The sequence below is a fragment of the Thunnus albacares genome, chromosome 1 (assembly GCF_914725855.1).
Source record: "Thunnus albacares chromosome 1, fThuAlb1.1, whole genome shotgun sequence".
Classification (NCBI taxonomy): domain Eukaryota; kingdom Metazoa; phylum Chordata; class Actinopteri; order Scombriformes; family Scombridae; genus Thunnus; species Thunnus albacares.
In genome coordinates this window covers 8,756,160-8,783,416 of record NC_058106.1, presented here as the reverse complement: position 1 = coordinate 8,783,416, position 27,257 = coordinate 8,756,160, and the positions used below count along the sequence as shown (strand labels likewise).

General features: G+C 38.5%; 1 protein-coding gene across 1 annotated transcript in view; it reads left to right on the top strand.

Moving 5' to 3' along the window:
- Nucleotides 1–24,878, top strand: part of LOC122993786 (solute carrier organic anion transporter family member 3A1-like) — a 30,333-nt gene extending 5,455 nt beyond the window's left edge. Inside the window, exons 3-10 of the mRNA XM_044368256.1 lie at nt 13,250–13,348; nt 13,636–13,905; nt 14,065–14,229; nt 15,717–15,915; nt 16,580–16,715; nt 17,352–17,524; nt 18,809–18,873; nt 19,188–24,878. Of these exons, the coding sequence (XP_044224191.1) occupies nt 13,250–13,348; nt 13,636–13,905; nt 14,065–14,229; nt 15,717–15,915; nt 16,580–16,715; nt 17,352–17,524; nt 18,809–18,873; nt 19,188–19,564 (1,484 nt within the window). The 3' untranslated portion in view covers nt 19,565–24,878. The remainder of the gene's footprint in view (nt 1–13,249; nt 13,349–13,635; nt 13,906–14,064; nt 14,230–15,716; nt 15,916–16,579; nt 16,716–17,351; nt 17,525–18,808; nt 18,874–19,187) is intronic.
- The last annotated feature ends 2,379 nt before the right edge of the window (nt 24,879–27,257 follow it).

Below are 27,257 nucleotides of genomic sequence, written 5' to 3'. Positions count from 1 at the left end.
GGTGGGGGTGAAAGAATTTATGCAGTAGATAATATTGACTACAACATCCCAAAAAAAACACAGGCTCTGGTTAAACTGAAATTTACAGCTAATATTCGAGGAAGAGTGTGATTTAGAACTAGTCCTAGAGACAAAACAGCAAACACTAAAGAAGATCCCTGATCCCTGTTTGCTCCCTGAACTAAACAACAACAGCACTGTTTGATTTCTTCAGGCTCTGCATTTAAGGTTCCAGTTAGCAGGAAGTAATACTAAATCTAATGGAATAAGTATCACATCTCCACACAGTATCAATCAAAATAAATGGGATGATTATGTTGCCATAATTGAATGATTGTGATGTTAATCATTCACATGTGCACTAAATGATCAACTCCCCTTAATGATCACAGAGGCTCATTTTAGAATTATAAGATCACAAAGTTATATTAAACTAAAGCTCATTGATGTTACAGTAATCTGTTAGTCCATAATTAATATATCTATATTCTCTAAGCTAAGTGCTGATGTTTTGTGGTGGTACTACATTGAATGTCCCAGAGATCAATTGTCAGTCAGTGTCTCCAGTAATATGATGTCTTTGTCCATGGGTTTTCAGTTAACCTCTTACCAGGCAGCCAATTTTTGTGCACAAGAACAATAAGAGGGTTACTGTTCTTCAACCCTTTTGATTACAGTCATAACCCTGGTCTCATTTAAAAGGGTAATCTTTAAATTTTACAACCAAAAAGTCAGAATGAGTTAAGTGATGCTGAAACTAATGCCACCAAGGCTAAAGAGGTGGGACAATGTCACTTAACAGGTTAATGGAGCAAGAGTTTCTGTTGATGGCACTATTTTCTTTAACATTTTCAATCACGTTGTGTCCTGCTGCTCACCCACCAACTACCTAACTAGCTATTCTTTTTATTTCAAACAAACCAGAGATGTAAAACACTACTACTGTTGTCTCAAAGAGAGCAACCAGATACTAGTATCAGAACAAGTGGAAGCTTCTGTGAACTGCAGCAACCCATTTGGTCAATAGAGTTAGTATTACTATACTGGAATCTACTGACAGTGTTTTGGTGTGTACACATTATGTCTGGTGTCATTGTGGTGCTTATGAACACCTCACATTACAAATGATGCAGTAACACTTTTGCTGTTTTAATTTTTATATTACAAATACATTCAACTGTCCGACTACAAGCACACCAAATTTTATGTCTTGATTTCGTTCATCATTAGTAACAGCTCTGTATTGAATTTGGTTTTGTCCTGCCCAGATATTTAGCTTGTGGATGGAAATACACAACTAACATGTTTAATAAACGTTGTGTGTGAGCGGGAAGGCATGAATCCTTCAATACTTGGGCTATTGTTTGTTCTTCTTTGCTGAATAGTGTCATGCACTACTCTGTTTCTAAGTATTTCAGTGACTAATCCATGCCATATGGATATAGATAGATTGACCCAAATTTGGTTGTAGCCCCATTTCTGCAAATTTCCTCTCGGCTCAGTGCTGAGTTTATAGATATTGGGTGCTATGACAAAATAAGGAAGTGAGGATATAGAAGCAGTCTTGTGTCTCCAAATCATATTCATGATTCAGTATTTCCCTGGTTGATTCAAAAGCTTTGGTTGCGCTAGGTGCCCTTGAGCAAAGCATTTTATTCCCAACTTATTCCCAAATGCTCAGTGACCAGCAGCAGAAGTGTGTGGTTATGCTCACAACAGAAACCAAGAGGTCAACACAACACACATTACATCCCGTCTGCCAAAGTTGCCAAGGCAACAGTGCAGAGACCGACACTGAGGCTGTGTGCCATTCCTGTTCCTCTCACCGCTCAGCGACCTGCGAGCAGCAGAGCTCCATCTGGGGAGATGGAGACGCAGAGAGAGAGAGAGACACTCGTTATTACTAAAGAAAGAAAGTATAGTCTTTTGTGCTCATGATGTTAGTGTGAAGCACAGAAAATCTCACTTGATGATTTATGAAATTCATATTTTCATCTATAAACAGTAATTGATTAACCTTCCTATTTTTAAAGGTGCAGAATATATTGGTGGCAATATATTATTCTCTGACTAATGAGAAATTTTAGTTATTGTTGTTCTGATAATTAGATCCAATAATGTGGAGCCTTTTCCCACAATGACTGCGGTTCTTCTGTGACTGTGAATGGAGACAACAAGTATGTACGCAAGATTGCAATACATGCTGGATACTGTATATTCTACGTTTAATGTGGAACTCTCCAGCCTCATGGTGTCCTCTGGGATTAATGTAAATTGCATTGCTGCCTGTTAAAAAGATAAAATTTGATGATTTCAGCTGACAGTGGAAAAATAAATGTTCAGTCTAAAGGGTTAGCCTTTACTGTCCTCTTCATATTTTTGCAAATACAAGACTAATGCTATTGTAATGTTATCAGTAATTATTGGTTGTTGTTATGTTATATTGGTGCATCTCTGTTTATTGTTGTTCACACTCAGCTGCAAATTTTCCAACTGGATATGACAAGTACTTATTGTATAATAACGTACATGTACATGTGCTGATACATCAGTAATTTAAAGCACAACTGCAGTTTTTGTCAGTCTTTATCAAATATTATTCTGTCCTTCTATCTCTTCTGCTGGTAGAGTCATTGATTTGCCTCTATGGAAAGAATGAAGACACTTACAAATTAAAATACTGTGCTAGTTGCTGGCTACCATGTGGCCAGTTGTACCCCCTCACAGGCTTCTCTCTTAGTCCTTGGCGAGTTGCATTGTCCCTGTTAGTGTCTCAGTGCAGACCTCTTGCAGTGTGAGAAGGCCTGTGGCTGTTCTGTACATGTTTGGATCTGTACAGTCTCTGCCAGCAGCACTCAGTGTGGATGAGAGGAAAGGAGGGAGGGAGGAAGGGATGGAGGAGAGGAAGGAGGGCAAATGAGGCTAGCACAACACCTAACAACCCACCTTACCCTCTGCTTGGCTAGAAACCAACTTGTACTGGATGTCTGATGTTGTATCTATCGTAGAATAATCCAAAGGAATTCACAGCGTTAAGATGCATGATCCAGAAAGTCAAAACATTACTTTATGAACCAAAATCGCCTCTACATATAAATGTGATTGTGTTTGTCTGTCCCTGTTAGCGCTGTAATGGACTGGATCTGACAGTCAACCAAGGACATTTTCTAACTATAGTCCTTTAAAAAGTAGCACAATTTGTTCCATTTTTCTCAATCTTGAGGGCTATTTAGTTTGGAAATTTGCATACATAGCATTTTGGACAGATACCTCCTGTGTGAGTTGGTATCATGGCCATTGTTGTGTGTCCTGTGCAGCACAGCCTTTGCCAGTCCATAAGGAGCTGTTTCTTTCATAACATCCCCTAAGCTTCTTCCTTTGACACTTACAGATAGTCTATTATTCTTCGCTCCACCACCCCCTCTCTGTTCTCTGTTTTTTTGACAATTCCAGGCTTGTTGATTGTCATGGTTACCTCCTACAATGTAATTGCTGGGCCGTCTGTTGTGGCTTGGTAATTGCATGGAGCCTGCTCTTTATACAGTATGTATCGTGCGTACTGTATGTGTTATGTGTTTGTAGTGCTTCTTAGTGTTTCTGCTGCTTCCTTCTCACAGTCTCTAGGCGGTGGCGTTGTTTGACGAGCTTGGCGTGTGAAGACAGTTGCATTGTAAGAAAAACCCCCTGAATTATGCAACGTGACAGAGAAGCAGTTAGGAGTTGTTTAGCAAACATCTAACCAAAATTATTAAATATTAAAGAAGCAGCTCTCTACGGGCTCGCTAACAAACCAGATGACAGACGGAGAGGCTGCTCTGTTGTGGCCACATCTTCACCCCGAACAGATCAATACTGCCTGAATGAGAGATTGAGGACACTGGGAATACTCAAGAGCGAACCAGGAAACACTTAACAGTTGTCATGGCAGAGTTCCCCCAGCATGCATCTGTCATGTATCTGTTTTGCCTCAGTACTGCAACCTGTTCTCAAATGTTGTGCAGGCTTTCACTTAGTGTGTGTGTGTGTGTGTGTGTGTGTGTGTGTGTGTGTGTGTGTGTGTGTGTGTCCTAATCAATGTTTGCAGCAGAGCAGGCAGCAAGCTGGTAAAAAGAAACAGAGACTTTTTTCTTCCAGTCAGCTGGCCATCAGATCATTTGTGCTTGTGCCTTCTGGCAGCTGAGAGGAAAACAAAAATAGATTTAAAATTTGTAGTAATGCAGCAGTGATACACTGCAGCACAAGCAATAATGAGTCAAGCAATAAGAGTCAAGAGCTTGAGACTGACAAACTGGGAAATAGTCTTTGAAACAAGACTGAGAGTCTTGAGACTGAGAGTGTACAGCCAGCAGTGCTTTGGGCTAAATGCTAATGTCAGCATGCTCATATATTTACAGTGACAATGCTAGCATGCTGATGTTAAGCAGGTATACTGTTTACCTGGTTCACTATCTTATACATTTTTAATTAGTACTAAATACAATGCACAGCTGAGGCTGATGGGAATGTCATTAGTTTTGCAGGGTTTTTTTGACCTGATGAAAAGTCAGGGGAAAAGTCAAATTAATTCCTTTGGGAATATGAAAGTTTGTATCAAATTTAATGGCAATTTATTCATCCTACTTGTTGAGATATCTCACCAAAAATCAAAAATGTCAACATTATGTTAAGTGCCAGACAAAATAGTCAGGGGATCACCAACATCTGTAGACTTGACCATTAATGTGTGAACAATATTTCATGTGAATCCATCCAGCAGTGGTTGACTGACTGGCTGACCGACCCACATTTACATCCATAGAGCCATGGTGCTAAAAACTGCAGCACCAGTACATGTACAGCGTGTGTGTGTGTGTGTGTGTGTGTGTGTGTGTATGTGTGCATACTGTATCCATCACAAAATGTGTCACTGTCTATTTGATATTGAAAGTCTTGACCCATGGCTTAGATTATTTTATATACTGTAATACTTTCCTGACTGAAGGGAAAAATTGCATCATACAAAAAGACAAACCTGCTCTTGAGCCCTGTTGACTATAATGTCTGAGCCGGATTGTAATTGGATTATTGATTGCTGTCTACTGCTTGATTGATACTCCAGGCGAAGGCAACTAACCTTCTATTGTATTGCTCACAGAGCCTATAACAGTAAAGCAGCTTTTCAGTTAGAGCATTCATGTACTGTGCCTTTTTTTTTACAGTAATGTTGCCCCAAATAGTTTCTTCTTTGCCCCTTAATGGGGTTCAGTATGTGGTGCTGTGTAAATGTTTGTATCTTGCTAATGGAAGAAGTAAATCTTGTTTTGCTACACAGTCTACAGGCTGGTCCTTTGTAAGCACCACAGCAACACTACAGTGTATTGACTCAGGAAACACCTCCAGCTTTACTCAGCTTCCATACATTCACATTTGTTTACTACATTACAAAGGCAGATTTCCCAGGTCCCTGGAGGATGACGCCTTAAGTCTTTGGTGATCTCTTGACTTTTCTACTAGTGCCACCAGCAATTCAAAGTTTTCACATATCCAGTGCAATATCTCAACATCTACAATGGACTGGCACAACATGTGGTACAGACTGGTCCATGGATCCTAAACAATGTATCCTAATGACTTTGGTTAAGTTTGGTTTCTAGTGCCACTGTGAGTTTGAAATTTGGGGTTTTTAGTGAAATGGCTCAACAACTTTTGAATGAATTGCCATGAAATTTGATACAGACATTCATGTCACAAAGAATTATGATGAATATAATGAACTGATGATCATTATACAGTTAGATGTTAAATGCTCATTTAGCTCAACAGCACTGCTATGCCTATACCGCCTCACAGAGTGGCTAACATGGCTGTAGGCTGTTAGTCTTGTTGTTAGTGTGAAGGTTTACATTAGATTTAAAGTACCTCAAACAGAGCTAGACAACAATAGGAATGTTTAAGACCTGCAGCACCGTGCTAAATGACATCAACAATACAGCAGAAATAACAGCACAGTAACCTGCAGTAAAGGAGAGTAAAGGAAAAGAGCAGTCCAAGGACCCTGAGGAGACCAGCTCTGCAGCCGTTGGGTCAGCATCTCTCTTCTTTCCTCATATCTTAGCCTCTATTCATCGCTGTAATGCGTGTAATGAAGCGCTGTGAGGCTGAAAGTTGAGTCCACTGCAGCAAAATGTTTTTACTCCAGTGGAGTTATTACTCTTCCTCCGTAGGACAGCAGAGGAAGGAATGGACGCTGACTCAGCACACACTGTCCGTTCAGACCGGCCCAGGTTGTTTTATATGTGCACCTTTTATGAGCACCTTTGTCAGGAAACAAAGTGCCAGTGATCGAACTGTGCCATAATGTGAGTCTGACTGAGAAATTATTCAGGCGCTGTCTGTGTGAGCAGGTAGGAGAGGCCTGTCTCATACAGTGTGACCTTGTCTCTGCTGCATTCATTCCTGCTGGATACAGAACAGACAGCATTAGCATCATGTTAGGCCAGCATCACCTCTCAGTATGTAATCATTTATTTTGGTTTTTCATCAGACAAAATATAACAGTATTAAACATAAAAATGATGAGTATCATAAACACTGACTACATTTTATATTGATTTATGTTGTTATTTGGGGGTTTAGGCTACCCTCCACTACATTCCTGGTTTTAAATATACACTAAGTGATCATAAAAATAGAAGTCCCTGTGCATTGTGATCAGGTCTGTAGCTACCATTGAGGTCATGAGTTTACATTAGTACATTCCAGTTCATTCTTCAGTTAAAAACATACACATGGTTGGTCATTTATAGGCTGATTACAGCATTTTTAGACTTGACTAGTAGACTAGTATATTTTAATGGAACTACTTTAAGGCCAATAAATGAATTAGGTAAGATAAGATGGGAATGAAATAGATAGATGGATCATAGATAGATACATAAATAAAGAATTGACCAGAATTTATTTCAGCCGGTGAGAAGAAGGCTTTGAAACAGCATTACAGCATTTAGACCTTCACGCTGGGAAATAAAGTTTACAGGAAATATAATGGATCAGTTGACTAAATTAAATAAATATCAACTAAAATATGAAAAATAAAACAAAAAATGTGGAGACCATCTTCTCGATGAGGGGTGTGCATTAGGGGAAAATATCTCAGCTAAAGCCTTGATTGTACTGAAAAACAATACAACTGTCCTGCAACAAATAGTACAATTGTGAAATTTTAGATTTTTGTTGGCAGTGTGTCCAAGATGTGTTATTTAACCATGATATATCTGAGACTGTAGTTTGTGGTAGTGTTGTATATGAGTGCAGTATACTCTAAGATTTTTATCTTTTTTTTGTTTGTTTTGTGCATGAGGTGGAACACACAATATATTTATATTATATAATTTTGTCTATAGTGTCATGTGATCTGTCACAGTGGGACAATACAACTCACAACAGCCAAATCTCCAAAGAACAGAATGTCTGCAATGTGACAAACATTTGTAGTAATCTTTAATACAAATGTTTTTAATTTAGGAACAAACCGGTCCTCAGTGTAGACTCAGAAATTGTCCTGAATTGGGTCTCATTATGTCAAAACCCTCAGACACTGTTGGGATCCAGCCAAGTTGCAGACCTGTGTATATACAGCATTAAAGCTACCTCTGTCTACAGTCTGACAGTACTTTAAGGAGGAGCTGTCAAATCCTCTCCTAGCTCTCGGCTTAAGTGGAGTGTCTCTACCTGCCATTTCCAAATGGCTGGGTCAGACAGACAAAGACCGAGCTGCCAGAGTTTTACATGGATATCTAAGTTATCTCTCAAGCTCTTAAGTCTTCCCAGAGCTTTTGTACTTTGAAGATGATCCTGTGAATTATACATTTCTCTTATAATTAGTTTCAGTCACCCAGCTTCATGTCACACAAAGTCACTTTGGCACAGACAGCCTTGTGTCAGATTAATGGATTAATTAATTAATGGAATAAGAGCACTGGAAGAAATAAATGGATCTTCCATTAGTTTGTTGTCCAGCGGGACTGTATAACCTTGAGCTTTATCTCATGCTGGTCTTATGTCTAAGTTCATTGCCAGCACTTAGACACAGACCGACACTCGGAGATTAAATACCGTCAAAAGAGAACAACAAAAGCTTGTTTCTTGGAAGGTTCTTTGGAAATATTTTGGAAACATTTTATAGTGCACAGCATGTACTGTACTTCAACATGTATTTCTAAAATATTGTGGGATTGAGATCTTTATCTTGGATGTCAGATTGCATTCCGCTGAAAGTTTCTCTGCCTTTTTAAGCCTTTTGCATTTTTCTGGTGAGGTTCTTCTTCTAGTGTTACACTGGATTTGATGTTTTTAACCTAAAAAAAGAAACTTTAATTTGTACTTGCTGATCGTTTCTCTGAGTACAGCAGCACAAACATCTGTGACATTCAGTTCATCTTGTCAGCAATCACAAATTAAGAATTTGTTTTCAAAATAAACTTTTTAAAAATAACTGAGAGCACAATATTTAACAAATAGATGTAAAGGATAATTTGATATATAGGAAAGTCTATTTTGTATAGACTGCTGTTATTTAATGATGAATTTTATGTAATATTGTTGTTTTATTTTTGCATATACTGGAAGTTATATTGTTTTAAAAAGGGATGTCTTCAAATATTCAGACATTATTTCCCTGCCTTGCTAATCAAGTGTGCTTGCAGGAGTGTTGTGCTCAGCTGAAGACACTGAAAACATCCATAGCTTTCATCCACACTGAGGCAGAGCTGCAATCATTGCAAAGTCAATAGGTCCGTAGAGATTTATATTCTGCCTCTAATGAGTAATAAAAAGTCCAGTGCTGAACAAATCAATTAAAACAATCTTTCTGTAATTCATGTGCTTCAAAACATACATCAAATGCACATCAGGATTCTAATGAAACAATAAAAAATCACCTGGATGTCACTGTTGTCAGCTAAAGTTGTCAAATTATGAAACAGCAATTTTTGTGTCCTCATGTTTTGTTTTTTTTTTTCATTTTTACTAAAATTAAAATCGCATGACATTTCTCAGGATGGATTTGTCGGATTACGATGACTCAAAACTTTTCTATGGTAATTTTAAAACTCCACAGCAGCCAAGTCAAGCTTAGTTAAATGAATATTACAGCTTTTATATTTGCACAAAATATATTACATAAGGTTTCTGAAGAGGAATTATACAAATCACATGAGCTGTTTTAAAATATGTTTTTTTAAATGACAGTACAATATTTTTTTTTCTATCACTATAGAAAATGAATTCCTGTTTAGACAATTTTAAGCAATTTAACTGTGTTTTAGCACCCCTAACACATAAACTGCCCACTATATTTAATCTCATATAATTAGTAAATTTGAAAGCAAAAATCTTGTAGAGAGCACAATCCATAAATTTAATCACACTCACTCTCACTAAAATTTCAACTCCAAGTCATCTGCCAAATAACTCTTTAAAACTGTTATTATTATAATTACACAATAATATTTAGAAACATTATTCAGCAGAAATACACTATGCACATTTACTTTCAAATACAAGAGTGAAGAAAACACAATAATCAAACATTGTATATCATTTTACCTATAAACTAGTTTTACTATATGGTTACCTCACTGCATGCATTCATCCAGCACTGCCAAGAGCCTGCAGTCTTATGCAGTCGTGTCTCCAAGGAAATGGCTTCAAAATGTACCAACTGTTGAGTCCAAACAACAGACTGGCATCAGTCCTGAATGCTTCTCCTGATGGGTGTCTAGCAGCTGTTGCTATAGGATTATGAGCTTTCTGTCTTTTCTCACGGCACCACAAATCTCACTGCTAACTCTCCATCATCATGCGCACTGCTGCTATTGTCATCAGCTGTTTCACTTTGAAAGCCACTCCAGGCTCTCACTGTCGTCCCATGTGGGGGGACACAGTCAAGTTTAGAGAGTATCGAGTTTTGGTGTATAGTGTAGATTAGATTGGCTTGGACCCAACATTTTCTGCTGGTTCACAGCCATGTTTTGTGTGTGTGTGTGTGTGTGTTTGTGTGCCAGCCTCTCTGCATCACATACATTATGGATTAGTTGTGTTGTCCCACGTTTGTCTGTGATTTGACCCCAGCAGAAGGCAGAGTTGGACGTAGGAGGTTTCAGATTGGTTGGTGTTTGAGTTGTCCCGGCTGTAACCTCAGACTTCCTCTGTCACCTGACTTCAGCCCCGCCGGCATCAGTGACTCTGCTGAAATGAACATAATGCATCTAACTGACAGATAAAGTCAGAGAGAGCGAGGTTGACTATTGGTCAGAGAGCACATGAGTCTGACTGAGCTGTCACAGTCTAATGTGTCTAAGTGCAAGAATAATGTGTGTGAGTATACACTGTACTACTGTTAGAGGACTATTGTCCTACACTGTCTATCTGTGCTACAGTATGTCTTTAGTTTTTTTTTATATTGTCTGCTCATTGACATTGTCTGACTGTATTTGTCGACCTTCCACTTCCCAAGGATATATTTATACACACACACACACACACACACACACACACACACACACACACACACACACACACGTTATATATGGATCCTGATTTAGCAAGTCATACTGGGCTACTCTAATGTAAGGACACAAATGTTAAAGGTACCCTGTGGAGTTGTTGACCTCTAGTATCTAGTTTTTTTCGTTATGCGCATGCATGAGTGTGATGCAATACACATTCCTGAAAAGTGTGCAAAGACACGTAGTAGTGTGCCAACAATGGCAGTGAAGAAAGAAACAGCAAGTTAGAAATCATGAATACACAATGCGTGATTTAAAATGTTTGATAAATCAGCTTTGCAAATGTTTTATGAGAAGGAAATGCATTCCACATGTTTGTTAGACCTCAAGGAGACACACAATGCATTTAGGTGATTAAAACAGAATGTAACCAGAACTTTTGTTTGTTTACAAGGAAACTCAAAATTTAGTGTAAAAAAGTGAAAATTATAAAATCTGTATTTTTGCATTCACAGCAAGTTGTATCTGGTTTTATACTAGCAATAATTACTTTCTGTATCGATGATATTATGATCTTGATGATTTAAACAGCAGTATAGTCTATCGTTATGCAAATGAAACCAAACTTGATGTTTTTCTGTTGAGGTTATACAAAAAGCACTTGTACAGCCCAGACTTACATTAACTGCTGATGATAAGTATATACCTTTTCACAAGAACTAGAAAATAAAATGTGATTTGGTTGGGTTAGAGCTTCTGAGTGATTAGAGTTACTAATTACACTTGTTTAAGTGACGGGACAAAAGGCCGATACTCCTGTCAGATCCAAAATGTGTTTAATAAATATGTTTAATATAAAAAAAAAATCTGAAACAGAACTGGTTTTCCAATGGTGACTGAACTGAAACAGTGTTTCTTTCTGACTTATGAATGTGTTATGGAGTCTTTAACAATAGAAATGCATCGATAACACTGTGAAACATGATATCTCCACTCTGCTGTTGAATGTAACTCTGGTGATCATCACAGCACCGATCACTGCATCTCTCAGAGAGTGAGGAGGGAGCAGCCCTCTCTGCTCTGGGCTCTGTTATTAACAGTGAGGCCACTGGAGCTTGCTCCTATTGTTCCACCTACCACCAACATGGATAACTGAGTTTCACATCCACACACACACACACACACACACACACACACACACACACACACAGTCCTGTACAGTCTACTGCTGCTTATTGGAAACCTCTCAGCCTCTGGGCCAAAGCACAGCAGCTTTCCATACAAGAGAAAGTCAACCAGAGCCGCTGTATCAGTGGTTCCCCACTGCTCTTACACTAAGAGCCCATTTCCTGCTTGATTATTTATGATCCTGCTGGATAATCTAGTCTTAGATCAATTATGCTGTGCAACCTATGAGCTGCATATTACAGTGACAGTGAATAAATCTGTCAGTGGGAGACATCTGATGAGATTTAAAGTCCCTTGGCATGGGTTGAATACTTAATCTTTCCTTGAATAGAATACATTTGGTCCCCAATCATACAGTGGATTTAACAACAGAGAAGTGCACTCTTTGGTGAGAAGCTCCATCTTACCACATATTTGATAAAAGGACCTGAGAATAAACTCTTTACATTGTTGATACAATGCTGCCCTCTGCTGAGAGTTGAGGTGAAATGCACTTCGTTTGCTAATTTCTAGGTTTCCAGTTTTTTTTCTCACGAAATTTATCATCTTTGGTAATCGTTCAAATAACTCAAATAAGAAACTCAGGAAACTGCAGAAATCTAAAGAGTGACTGAAATTAGATTTCTTGGAGTGATAATAGATAATAAAATATGTTGGAAGTCACATATAAATTATATTAAAGTTAAAATATCACAGTCAATTGCAATGCTATATAAAGCCAAAGATCATCTAAATCATGCTTCTCTATACACCTTATACTGTTCCTTTATACTCCCATATATAACTTACTGTGTGGAAGTTTGGAGAAATACATATAAAACAAACACTAATCCAATCTTCATCCTTCAAAAAAGAGCCAGAATCGTAAACAAAACTACTTACAGAGAACAAACAAACTCACTTTTATTTAATTAAAAGCCCTAAAATTTAAAGATCTAGTTTACTTCAAAACTGCCCAAAATCATGTACAGAGTAAAAAATCAACAATTACCAAACAGTATCCAAGGGCTGTTTCAAATGAGAGAAAGTAAACATGACCTGAGAGGAACTTGTGTCACAATCAAAGGAGTTAATGTGTGGAACAACTGCAGTGAAGAAATGAAAACATGTGGAACACTTATTAAATTAGAGACTATAATATGACTGTAATAATAATAATAATATATTGAACAGATATGAGATGGATTTGTGACGTTTTGTTTGTTTCAAACCTGATTGATTTGTTCTTGTGTTGTTTGAGTGTTTAGTTTTTGTTTGATTTGATAGAGATGAGTATCGTGGACATTGATGGCGGATAGTTGAGTTTTCATGCATGGAGCACCTCATTTAAATTGTTTACTGGGATTTTGATATATATGTTTACTTATGATTTTGTTTGTTTTGTTTTCTTGCTTATATATTTTTTATTTTGTTGCTTCTTTTTTTTTTGTTCTAAATAAAATGAAAATAAAATAAAATAAATAAATACATAACTTAACAACCAAGCTAAGTAAACTGAAATAAAATACTTTAACAAATGCTTTTTTTTTTTTTTGATTGTTGAATTTTTGTTCTTTTGTCTCTCTGTCTTGCAGGTATTTTATTTTCAACATTAGTGTTCGGGCCAGCCTGTGGCTTCATCTTAGGTTCTGTCTGTACCAAAGTTTATGTTGATGCTGTCTTCATCGACACCAGTGAGTATGAATTTGCTTTTTCTTTGTATTTCTTGAAAGCCTTACTCGAATATTGTTATTTCAATAGTTATATGTGTATTGACCCTATTGGGATAAATAAGAATGATACAATATTATACCACAATAAAAACTATAAAAAAGAGACAACATCCAGAAACATATTAAATTTTGCCTTTATTGTCTGTGTGCACATGACATCTTGTGATGCTGTGTATGTTTTTATTTTAAAATTATGATAGTCTTCATCTCCATTAACAACTGTGAAATTTTCCCCACCTCCTTTCCAGGTAAGCTGGACATCACCCCAGATGACCCTCGCTGGATCGGGGCCTGGTGGGGCGGCTTCCTCCTCTGCGGTGCCTTACTCTTCCTGTCGGCCCTCTTCATGTTCGGCTTCCCCCAGGCGCTGGACGAGCAGGATATGGACGGTGGAGGGGAGAGTGAGCAGGCCATGCTGCCTTCTTCCCTGACCTTGGAGTACCAGGGCTCCAAACCCAACGGGGCCATTCATGGCTTTGATATGAACAGTGGACTCTCAGTGTGTGAACATCTGAGAGGTCAGTGATGAGCAACTGAGTGATGAATAAATAAGATTTGGTTAATGAAATATCTAAAAATTTTACAAATTATCACTTTTGCTGTCCTCTCTTCCTTCCTACCACTTATCCTTATTTTCTACACCTCTATTTCTCTCCATATTTTCTCCATTGATGCAGTAATCCCCCGGGTAACCAGGCACCTACTCTCTAATCCGGTGTTCAGCTGCATCACGCTGGCAGCCTGTATGGAGATTGCTGTGGTTGCTGGCTTTGCCGCCTTCCTGGGCAAATACTTGGAGCAGCAGTTCAACCTTACCACTTCCTCAGCCAATCAGCTGCTAGGTAGGCGGGTCATTAACTTGTCCAGGTGGAGAATCAGGTTTTTGTTTTACATACAGACGAGTGACAAATTAAAAGTGAAACCAACAGTAAGTGTCTTAATGAGGTGTTGGGCCATCATGTGCCGCCAGAACAGCTTCAACGCACCTTGGCATTGACTCTACAAGTCTCTGAAACTCTTCTGGGGGGATAAACACCATTCTTCCAAAAGATATTCCCTCATTTGGTGTTTTGATGATGGTGGTGGAGAGCGCTGTCTAACACGTTGGTCCAAAATCTCCCATAAGTGCTCAGTTGGGTTGAGATCTGGTGACTGTGAAGGTCATAGCACATCACATCATTTTCATACTCATCAAACCATTCAGTGACCCCTCGTGCCCTGTGAATTAGGTCATTGTCATCCTGGAAGAGATCACTCCCATCAGGATAGAAATATTTCATCATAGGTTAAAGGTGATGACTCAGAACAACTTTATACTGATTTGCAGTGACCCTTCCCTCTAAGGGGACAAGTGGACCCAAACCATGCCGGCAAAATGCCCCCCACAGCATAACAGAGCCACCGGATCCCATCACTGTAGGGGTCCAGCATTCAGGCCTGTACTGTTTTCTTAGTGCCACACACACACTCACACACTTGTCATGAATATGGTGAAAGATGACTCATCTGACCATATCACTTTTTTCCACATCTCTGTAGACCAGTGCCTGTGTTTTTTTTACCACTGGACTCTCAAATGTGCATTCATCTTTGTAATGAGGGGTTTATGCACTGCCACCAAATATATATATATATATATATATTTGTCTGTGCTGACACAGTCTGATCACGTCCTGCATTGACATTCTTAGTCACCTGAGGAAGTGTTGCTTTTCTATTTTTCCTTACATATCGCACTAATGAACAAGCATCACAGTCATCAAATGTGCGCTGTCAACCACAGTTTCCGAGCCTGTTTACTGATGTCTTTCTCATAGATCTAAATGCAGATGTCACTTTAGTCACTGTTCCTATTAAACACGAACCAGATGAGCAGTCTTTGTCACTGAAGCTCTTGCCATTCGTGCCCCAACAATCAACCCTCCTTCAAAGTCACTTACATCCTTTCCTTTTGCCATCTTGATACAAAATCAGAATCAACTGGGCCTGCTCAGCATTTCTACATGCAACAGAGCATGATTGGATGTTAATTGCTTAATTGTACCATGCAGTGCACCTTTGTGAAAGCATCTGCATTCGTTCTGTTTCTCCACTTATTTATTCAGGTTTTTCCTTTAATTCGTCACCTGTCTATTGTATATATTTAAAATTTTTGGTAAATTTTCATGTCTTATTTTTATTTTGCCTTCTTTACTTCCTAATTTAAAGTAGTTAGGTTATCCAAACTAACCAGTGAAGAACTATAATGACTATATTTAAGCAGTACAGAAGCCTCCTCTGCCAGTAAAAATTCCTGAGGAAACTGGGCTCCTTGTCTTTCCCTCTCCAGGTATGACAGCCATCCCCTGTGCCTGTCTGGGAATCTTCCTCGGGGGGCTGCTGGTTAAGAAGTTAAATCTGTCAGCTCTAGGCGCTGTCCGCATGGCCATGCTGGTCAACTTGGTGTCCACTGCGTGCTACGTCTCTTTTCTCTTCTTGGGCTGTGACACCGGGCCTGTCGCTGGGGTTACAGTCGCCTACAGCAATGAGTAAGATTGAACACCCACTAATGTGAATGAGACTTTTCAAGAATTTCTACCAAAGAGCTACATCGACTTTAGTGTTTCTGTTATTTTTCATAAGTCATTGAATGGCTTGTATGCAGTTTCACAAGAAACATATTCTAGTTGTGAATGACTTGCACTTCAAATATGCCAAATGCTAAAAATATGCTAATGTTCTTAAAATAGGAGCTGCTCCCATGTTGTCAAAACAGAATCTGTGAGAGATTTCTTGAACATTATTGCAACTTGTTTCTTGTTTAGATATAGCTTTTAATCACTTGTGTCTTCCACCATTTCTCTGTACTGTAATATCTGGTCCACAGTAAAATCTGGTTCATGTGTCATCAGCAATGCTTTATATCTGTAATATAGTGTCTCAGATGACACATAACAGATCTAACCACAAGTATTTCACCTCTGTTGTTATGCAATTGACCCCTGTCAGAAAACACTTGCTTTGACATAACAACTGATGACAGTGTCATTAGTGCATCACAGTTGGAAATTTTAGCACATAGTCTACATAGTCAAATTGTCTACAGAAAACAATAAACCAAATTTTTGACCTGGTTATTTCAATATGATGTGAATGCAACATAATGCACATAAACTGTACCCTTCCTAAAATGACCTTTGACCTCTTCTGCAGGACATTGCATTCCTGGCAGCGACCTGAGTCTCCGTGCATCAATAACTGTAACTGCTACACAGCATCAGTGAGCCCTGTCTGTGGTTCCAATGGAGTCACCTACCTCTCAGCCTGCTTTGCGGGCTGCACCAAACCAGTGAGTGGAGACCAACTGAGTTGAATAAGAAACATACATATACAGACAGTACCAGTCAAAAGTTTGAACACACCTTACCGTTCTCTTGAGTCAGAATGTGTGTCATAAACTTTTGACTGGTACTGCACATGCAGTGCACTCTCTCTGTGGTAGGACAGTGACACTTTTTTGTTGTTTTGGTTATGTACTACAACACTTTTAGATTTGAAAGGAAGCAATAACTATAAGGTGAATGGTGACTCTCAGCTTTATTTTGAGACTCTTTACATCCATGTCAGATGAACCCTGTAGAAATTTTAACCATTTTTACAAATAGTCCCACAATTTTAGTGAAAATGTGTAACTGTCTTGATACTAAAAGACTGCACTGTACATTCATATATTCCAGATGTGCACTGAAACTCACAAAAGATGCCGCTAAGATGATATAGAGATTACACACTTATCTCTGTGTTTACCAGAAGCAGTAAAATAAAAGTCTACAAGATTTTTAAAGTAAAGCAGTGAAGAAGTTTTTTGCATTCTGTTCTCATTTCCCATATTTTATTCAATTTTTCATCCTCACACAATGACTTTGTGTTTCAGTGACTCTATCCACCACTAATATAACTAATATCTCATCTGTCTTTGTGTCAGAACCTGACCAGCTGTACCTGTATATCCAGCACCAGTGAAGATGCGGTGGCTTTACCAGGGAAGTGTCCTAGTCCAGGTTGTCAGCAGGCCTTCCTCACCTTCCTATGTGTTATCTGTGTGTGCAGCATGATCGGAGCGATGGCCCAGACGCCCTCCGTCATCATCCTGATCAGGTAAGAACCCTGTCTGTTATACATGAACTGCCCACAAGAGGGAGCTGTTGACATTTATAGCTGATGAAGGGCAAAATGACACAGTTGCTTCAGTGGTTTGGTAGAGCAGTGATGTGTCCTGGGGACACTGCTGCAGAGAAAAACTGACACACAGGACAGCATTATGTCAGATATCATGACAAGGATCAACTAAGGCACAGAACATATGGATATCACCCAACATTAAGACAGTAAGCTGCTCATATTTGTCTGTGTATTAAAGGTAATTATGGTTTATTACACTTTGGGTAATATTTTGGTAGTTCATTCCTGATGGTAAAATAACATACCACTAAGGGACTGTATGAAAGTAACTGGGGTGAGGAGGGGGGCTGAATCTTTATATTTTGTTTTATAAGAGCAAGACCCTCCCCAGCATTATTAATATTTTCTTTTGACCCTCCCCTTGACTTAGGAAAAAAACCACAATACCCTCTCCCTAATATCTCAAAAGAATAATAATAATAATAATAATAATAATAATAATAGCAATAATAATAATAATAATAAATGTAACAAAATTTCATTCACCCTCTACTTTTGAATAAATAGCGGCTCAATAGACGGTTATTACAGCCACTGAATTTGTGAGTGGCTCTCCGGCTGCTGACTTTTTCACTCCACCCCAGATTCCAAGTAATAAAGATAAATATAGATTAGATTAGATGATATGTAATGTGATGTGTGAAAGAGATCTGAATGTCCGTCATAAACCAATTGCATGACGCCTGAATCGCATAACCGAGCGTTTTAGAGACTCAAAATTCAATTCTGAAAAGCAGCAACATTGCTTAAAAGAAGTGCAAGAAAAGAGCAAACAGACAAACGGGTCCCAGCTGATCAAAGACTTCCTGGTTCAAGTTTGAGCTGCCGTATGGCAAAATAATGGCCAAAGCTACAAAAATATGAGGCAAGTCGTTACAAACTGTAGTTATCCTTTAATCTTGGGGTCATCTTGGGGTCGTCTTAGGGTATACAGCTTTGTGGACTCCAGCTTGCTTGAATCCCTAACTCATTTATTTGTATAGCACATTTCAACAACGAGGCAATTCAAAGTGCTTTACATAGAACATAAAAGGCATCAAGACAGAATGTAAAAGCAACACAAGTAAAAAGACATTTAAATACAATTAAAAAGTGTTAACTTTGGATATTAATGTAATATTTTGCTCTGCATATTCAACCAGATGGTCAGTGGCTCAGATGCAGTAATCAGATTACACATTGTTGTTTCTTTGTTTTCAGAACTGTAAGTCCAGAGCTTAAATCTTACGCCCTTGGAGTTCTTTTCCTGCTCCTGAGACTGATCGGTAAGAAATTTTCCTCCTGCATACTTTACTATCTGTCTATCTTACTATCTTATATTTAGAGAAGAACAATCCTTTGTTCTTCATTTGTGGTGGTATACCCTCTGTAAAATGTCTCACACTGCTGTGTTTGTGCTATCCGCCGGCTGTTGCCCTGTTCTTTTGCTCTTTGATGTAAATGTCAGAGCAATTTTTCCCCTTGGTTGAAGTGAATTTCATCAGTCTGTCTGTGTGGATATAAAGGCAACCTGAACTCAAACTGTTACTCTTTTTGACCTTTCGACCTGCTGTCTGTCCACAATGCCATCCTGCCCCAGGCTTCATCCCTCCCCCTCTGATCTTCGGTATGGGCATCGACTCCACCTGCCTGTTCTGGAGCTCCGTCTGCGGCGAGAAGGGAGCCTGCATGCTGTATGACAACGTGGCCTACAGGCATCTGTATGTCAGCATCGCCATCGTCCTCAAGTCATCAGCTTTCGTCCTTTACACCACCACATGGCAGTGTTTGAGAAAGAACTACAGGAAATACATTAAGAACAGCGAGGGTTACCTCACACCCACTGAACTCTTTGCCTCTAATGTGACTCTGGACAATTTGGGCAAGGAGATCACCCAGAACCCAGTCAACAGGACAAAGTTCATATACAACCTGGAGGACCACGAGATGTGTGACAACATGGAGTCAGTTTTATAGTGGCGGTCTGCACTGGGACTGCAGACTGGAGCTGAGGCTCTTAATGTGCAACTGACCTGATGTGCGATGTTTCTTTGGTGTCCTATCGATTCAGAAGATTGTCCTCAGTAAGGGTCTTATCTTCCTCTCACCCAAAACATGATAGATATTAAAAAAAATTGAAGAGATCTTTTCCAAAATGCTCTATATCCACATTGCACTAAATGTTTTATTTTTATTTTTTACTGAAATATAGATGATCTGGTCCATTTTGTCAGACAAAATTATAACCCAACTTTTTTCTGTAGTTTTGGGTGTTTCTTCCTTTATTTGACAGCAGATTACGGATTGACAGCGAACATGAGGAAGGACAAAGGTCCCCCGCTAAACTTTTAACAAGACACGTCACAGTTATGTGTTATGTTGCAGTCCAGTAATCCATCAGTATGCCTCTGAAACAGCTCTAGGTCATCAAAAGCTTTGGTAAAATTTGGGTCGTATTAGGTTTATATTTACTGTAAGACCAAAGCTAATGTGAAAAGCAGAAATCTGAAATTTAGTTTATGCATTAGCTTTATCAGTTTATTTTCCTTCTGAAGGAAGCTTTTCTCAGGTCCAGTTGACAGATAGAGATGATGACAGTTTACATGGTTGTAAATTATTAGATTATGCATTATTATAGATTATGGTTGGAGCACTTTTACAGACGTAAAGAACGTACAGCTGTAGTGCAACTGGGGCCTTTCCTCATTAGAGGAGAGTCATTATTATCACTAATAGTTGACCCTATTGTAGACTTATCAACAGACTTATGTGTTCCCTCACTCCACCTTGTTTGTATTTCAGTTTTTGTTCAAGACTTGATTTTTAACTCTGTGCACAAAAACTACAGTTTTCTTTAACTCTAATTGTAGTGACTCAGACTAGTGGTGGAAAAATTAGTAGTTTCCTAAATAAATCCTAAATAGGTTTGTTCATTTAATATCTTGTAAGGCTTACCCAGAAATTAGATTAAAAACAATAGTTTAGGTCTGAAACTAATGATTATTTTTATTATTGATTAACTGCAGATTATTTTCTTGATTCATCAGTTAATTGTTTTATCAGTAAAATGTCAGAGAATAGTGAAAATTGTCCTTCACAATTTCCCAGAGCTAAACGTGACATATTCATATAACTTGTTTTGTATGTCCAAAACCCAAACAATACACAGTTTATTATTATATGAGACAATGAAAAGCATAAAATCTTCACATTTTAGAATCTGGAACCAGCATTTATCAGTTGTCAAATTAGATGCCAATTACACTAACTGGTTAATTGACTAAATGTTACATCAGTATAAAATTCAACAGTGACTTTTTGATTTTTGATTTTGTGCCACTAGTTATTTAGTAAGAGAAGATTAATTTTTTTCTTGAAGGGTGGATATCCCATTTTGGAACTAAACTCTTCAGTTTGAGTTGATGTGAAAGATGTTGCACATTCAGATTTCAGACTAATAAGAAACAGAGTCTTTCAGTGTAATTGGCCCCTTCTTGTTCTAGAGATGTCTGTTCAAGGTAGAGGAGTGATGAGCCAACATGTAATAATTTTCCCTTTAATGTGTCATTGTGTGGAGTTTTGTTATGAATGCCGGACGAGAGTCTGAGACCAATTTTCTGTTTCAGAGCCACAGAACAGTTTTTTTCAGACCTTTTTGTTGATATTCAATATTTTTCTCTGAGATTTATAGAAATTAGATAAATTATTAGCAACTATCAACAGCAAAATATTTTAAAAAGTCCTCTCTTTAGCTGATGATCTGACCCAAAGCAACTATAACTGAGGAAGTTCAGTGTCTTACATGAGTGTCTCTCTAACTCCTGATTTGACTGTACCACCATTATAATTCTGCCAGGAACACTCATGTCAATGGCAAATGGAGATGGAAATAGACTTTGACTTGGTGGTGTAATTCTACTCTTGGGGATGCCCCCTGCAGCAGTAATGCATGGAATACACAGCAACATGATAAATAACAAGCAGGGAGCACTGCAAATAAGACTCTACAGTGTACTTGTATGAACAGTAGTAATGCCAAAGCAGGTTGGAGGCTGTGGGGGAGGAGGCCTTCACCAATAGCATCAGTAACGGCAGCAAAGCTCACATCACACATACAGCCTGAGGGTGTGAAGGCATTTAGTCGGCGAAGGTATTTAAGTAGAACGCCAAGTCAATGCAGTGAGACGTGATGATTGTGGTGGGCTAGCTGTCAGCAGACACAGCATAGCATGACGCACAGTGTCCAGCCAGAATTAGTTCATTTAAAAGCATGCTGGTAATGCATGCAATTATAAAAGAAATATTCAGTATGTCACTAGGTTGCACAGACTCTGTGGTTTGGTGGCCATGATAGTGGTTAAATACACATTTAACTCAAATGGCCTCCAAATTCTATTTTTGACCATGGAAAAGCTTTATAATGCATACTGCATTGTGATGTTGACAATTTTTTAAAATACTCAGCCGACTCATAATCACTCACACTGCAGTGATTGTCTAAATACGGATTTAATTTATTTTATTTTTTTTGTCAAAGGAATTCGATAGGATTCTGATTTCTGACATATCCAGTTTATATAGAGTATATTGTTTTTCCTGGCTTACTTTGTAAGTATTTAATATGTTTTGCATCAAAAATATGGACATTTGTCCAGCTACTCACCATCTCAATAGATTTCATCTCCAAATTTTTTATCCCTTTGAGGTTTGGGAGTGGGGATTAAAGGAGTAGTTTGACATTTTGGGAAATACACGTATTCACTGCCTTGCTGAGACTTAATCGAAAAGATCGATACCACTCACATGTCTGTCCATAAATATTTAGCTGGAGCTAGGAGGCACTCAGCGATGGAGTGAGTCTTGTCGTCATGGTGAGGTTAACAGTCAACCAACTGAGACTCCAGAAAGTTACTGCGATCAGCCAAGAAATAGCCTGATTTATAACGCCATCGTAAAAACACAATTTGTCGCTTTACACTTTGGTTTTTGTACAGATTAAACAAGTTAAATATAACGTGTTGATTTGTGAGCTTTACAAGTGTTGGTAGTCAGGTTTCATTACCTTCAGGCAGAGCCAGGTTAACTGTCTCCCCCTTTTTCCAGTCTTAATGCTAAGCTGAGCTAACCATCTCCTGGCTCCAAGCACATATTTACAGGACCGATGCGAGAGTGGTATTGATTTTCTCATCTAACTCAGCAAGAAGGTGAATAAACATGTTTTCCAAAATATCAAACTATTTGATTTTAGTTAGCTAAAGCCACCTACTATCCTTCCAGTTCCATGATTTTGTTCATGTTTCAAATTCATGTTTTATGAGTCATTTTAAATAGTAGATGCTATTTTGGGTCCACACTACTTATATGATGTATTTAGTTAAGCAACTCAATGAACCAATAGTATAATTTAAATTCTACACTGATGCTTCTTCAGTATTATAAATAATAAAGAGAATATTATATCAAATGGGGAGAGAAAGTTAGAGAAAGTTTGGACCTATATTCACTACAGAGCCATGCCAAACCAGACCAGTCTAGACTGGTGTTTGCTTGGTTTGCAGTGAACTAAGAGTATAAATACTGATTTTTAGCGATTTAACCTTTTTTTGGGCACTGATGAGAGATTCAAGCTCAAAATGTGACTGCCCCTGATGAGAAGATACATTCAGAACAGCCACACCTAAATCTGAGATGTACAAACGAGTGAAAAGGAAACTTCCCGGTTTCTAAAAGGAGGAGGGTGATAACTACCTTTACCAGCTGTCCACCATCTCCTCCTGAACAACCCACAACAGGTGGCGTTGTCTTTGATATTTGTAACGTCCAGTGTGTCATAGTGCTGGCTCGGTCTCCTCTGTACATAATAGTGCCATACAAGTGCCAAAGTGACACCATAGAAGTGTTGTGTAACGTCCTGCGGAGAACTTTGTCTCAACACGCTGGAGCTCAGAGCAGATCCTCCAGCTGTATGTAGCCTCTCTGTGATATCCCTCCACTTACTGTCACCATATCATACAAAGTGTCCCAAAAACATATTGCCTATAAAATATTGTATATTGGTCTAGAAAACAGTATTATTTAGGATGTAATAACTGTTAATATGTAGGACTTTTCTACTAGTGAAGGTATTGTCTAATTTAGATTAATCTCTCTTTCCATCGGTGGCAAAGCTGATAACTGTTTGTTGCTTTGGTCCAAATAAAAACAATACTTTGCTTGAAATAAGTGGCACCAATGTTAAGCTATAGCCTGACATTGTACAGTAGATAAGGTTGACTGTAAAAAAAAAAAAAAAATCAGCCAAACTTCACCGATAGCAGTCCTGCACCTGTGCCTGGATAAGCTCTACTCTGAGACTTTCTGTTGGGAGCCTACGTTGTGCCATATCAACCTGTGCACTGTAACATTCAACACTCGCGAAGAAGAAGCCAACATATTCTAGGTCTGTCTAATGCGCTGCCAAGTGTGACAGCGCGTGCTTGACCTTGTATTCACCTGCGGCGACAGGACTGTTTCTTTTGGCACCTAAATGTGCTTGAGATGTTTTGCCTTGTGATGAGAAAATAACTTTTGAGCATAAATGTTTTTTTTTTACATCCTATTTTTCTCATTATTCTCTTTTGATGACCTTGCCTTGTTGTAACAGCAGGTTGACTTTTATAGAGGATCTATAATAATGACAGAAGTATTGACATATGAAGAGTTTACTGCCAAAATATTACAATTCTGGGCAAAAAAAACCAGTCCTGATGTTTATCATTCAAGAGACATTTTACAAATAAGTACAGTTATCCTGTAAATAAGTCCATAATTTGTTTTACCTTTTGTTGCTATTAATCGTTTCTTTTGGAAAGTCACTTTTTGTAAATGAAAGACGTTATTTTGGAAGGAAACTCTTCATATGCAGATAGATAATTCTTTGGTTTGAACCTTTAGGCAGCATGTTGCCTTGGACTAAAGTGAAACCATGTGCTAACCATGTTAGTGAAGGTTTTAGAGTGATGTGTTAGCTTATGTTGTTGATGGTATTCAGTGTGTTGGTTTCATGGCTCTTTGCAGGGGACCTTTCAGAAGGAAAAGGGCATTGAAATAAGAAAATATCACCTATATTTTCAAAGCATCACTAAAGATTTTTAGATATGCTCTATTGCTTCTTTGGATTTGTTTTCTTTCTTTTTTCTTTAAAGTACATGAATTTATATTTAAAAGCTTTATGTTCTGTATATTTCTTGGAAAAGATTACATGATTGTATGTTTATTGTAAATACATTAAATATACTATTTTTGTTTTTAATATGACCCCTTTTGCCTGATTATTATCAACCAAAGAGCCCACAAACCTAAGATGATTTCCCCTGATGGTCAATATGAGGTGGTTTGCACACCATTGAGACATCAACTGAATCACATCAACTGTTCATCCACCAAACATCTGCACGCTTAAACCAACCAGAAATATTTTTCACCAGATTATGTTTACATATCTAAATGGTGTGAGCGGAACAAGGACAAAGGTATAGAGACATGCTAGCAGCTGTCTGAGGCTCCACTAAGGCAATACTTGAGCTAAATGCTAACATTGTGCCCACAATTACACAGCTAACATGCTGATGTTTAGCAGATACAATGTTTAACATGTTCACCATGCAAGTTAATATTTGGTAATTAGCACTGACCACAAAGTAAAGTCAAGGCTGATGGGAATGTGGTTAGTTTTGCAGGTATTTCGTCATAAACCAAAGTACTGGACAAATTAAAAATGTGACCTGATGATAGCATTAGATGAAAGACTGACATCACCTAAGTCATTGCAGTTCTCCCTGAGGGGATGAACTGTTATGGTAATCCATCCAATAGCCAAGTTGTCGAGACATTTCACTTGTGCAAATGTGAACCACATAGTGATGCTAGAAAAAAATTCAGGGGATCATCAAAGTCATTAGGACACATCCTCTGGGGACCATGAGTGTTGTACAAGACCTATTTCACAAGATAATTTAGAATCGCTACCTGCTGGTGGCACTAGAGGAAATGTTGGGATCACCAAAGTCATTAAGAATAAACCTCTGGGGACCATGAGTGTTGTACAATATTTGTTGGCAATTCATTCAATAGTTGTTGAGATATATCAATCTGAAGAAAAGCGGTGGACCAATAGACTGACGTTGCCATACATAGATTCATGCAACTAGCACAGCTAAAAACATGCTAGACACAGTTAGATCTACCTGGGAGTTGAGACCCCACAAGGGATCACATGATAAATACGATGGCTTGTGATTAACAAGATAGGAAAGAAGAAAAAAATACAGTCTGGCTAACGCTTTTTTTTTTTTTTTTTTTTGCAGGTCCCTTAATATTATACTAATTTCCTGGAAATATTCTGAGTAATTTGCAGGTATGTGACAGTTAATTTTTAGAACATTTTCTAGAAAGGGGGATGGTGCAATTTGGTACAAATTATAAGAAAAATGTAAAAAGTGTTAAGCTGGTTTAGTTGGTAAGTACCCAACCCATTATTGAGAAGATTATCTGAAAATTAGTAGGAAACGATGGGACCCATAAAATAAAGTGTTCCCATTTCTACTACACCACATTATGTACATTTTTTCAGACTTCTCTCAAATCTTTTTATCTTGTAAAATATCAGACAATTTATTTCCTCAGGACTGTAAAAAGCAATAGAATGAAACTTGAAGTGCTTGCATCTTAAAATACATATGCAATGCGTCGCTGGCGGTCACTAGTAGTAACTGGTTGACTATAAAGGGTCACAAGCCAAAAAGGTTGGAAAAAAATGACCTAAATGATATGAAGAATACAAGATATCCATTTTTATCTGTTTAGACATTTTTTAATGCACAGGGAGTATAATGTAGTTTGCTATATAAACATGTAGAACCATGCTTGTGATAAAAGGCTCTATTCACTTGGTCAGTGCTCGGTCAGATAGGGTGAAGGGTCACATTTTCTCTTCCTGTCTAAACACACTGATAGAAGAAGATAAATCCTGACATTACTTTAATCGAAATGCGCTTGTGCTTTGCCATGATCTAATTTCCTGTCATCCAAGCCCTCTGGTTGTCCATGGGCCTCTTGTCCCTGCAGCGCTACAACAGCCAGTGCAGATAATAGCCGGGGTTATGGATTGACCGGTAAATCACCTTGTACCTCTGCTTTGAGGGAGCAATGTACGTGTTCGGGGCCAGGTTGTGGCATTGCTTTATGCGAGAGCCCGGGCTGAGAGCTCTCCTGTTTCTCGAGTGCAGACGGGGTCTTGCCGGGGCCACGGTGCAGTGAAATGGAAAGCATGCCATTCCCTGTTCCGCTTGATGCCGAGTGACTGTGAGAGGTTGTGTCATGTTCCTTGGCTATTGACTCAATGACTTGGGACCTCACGACAAAAGCCTGAACCCGTGCGGGTTCTCTACGTGCTGACAGAGAAATGTGTCTTCCACTTGTCTTCACATTGACCCGAGGACTCTGCTGGACTGACGTGTCCACATCCTCAAAGTCTCACCTCCTGAACCCTGAAATAACCTTTCCGCGACCTCGCCTGTCTCTCCCGCTCTGTTGGCTGTGGGTCTGGCTGCTATCGAAACAATTCACTGAACTTGTGTTTTTTTTTACTGATAGCTATGGATTACCTGTCTGTGGCAGTCAACCCGTTCAG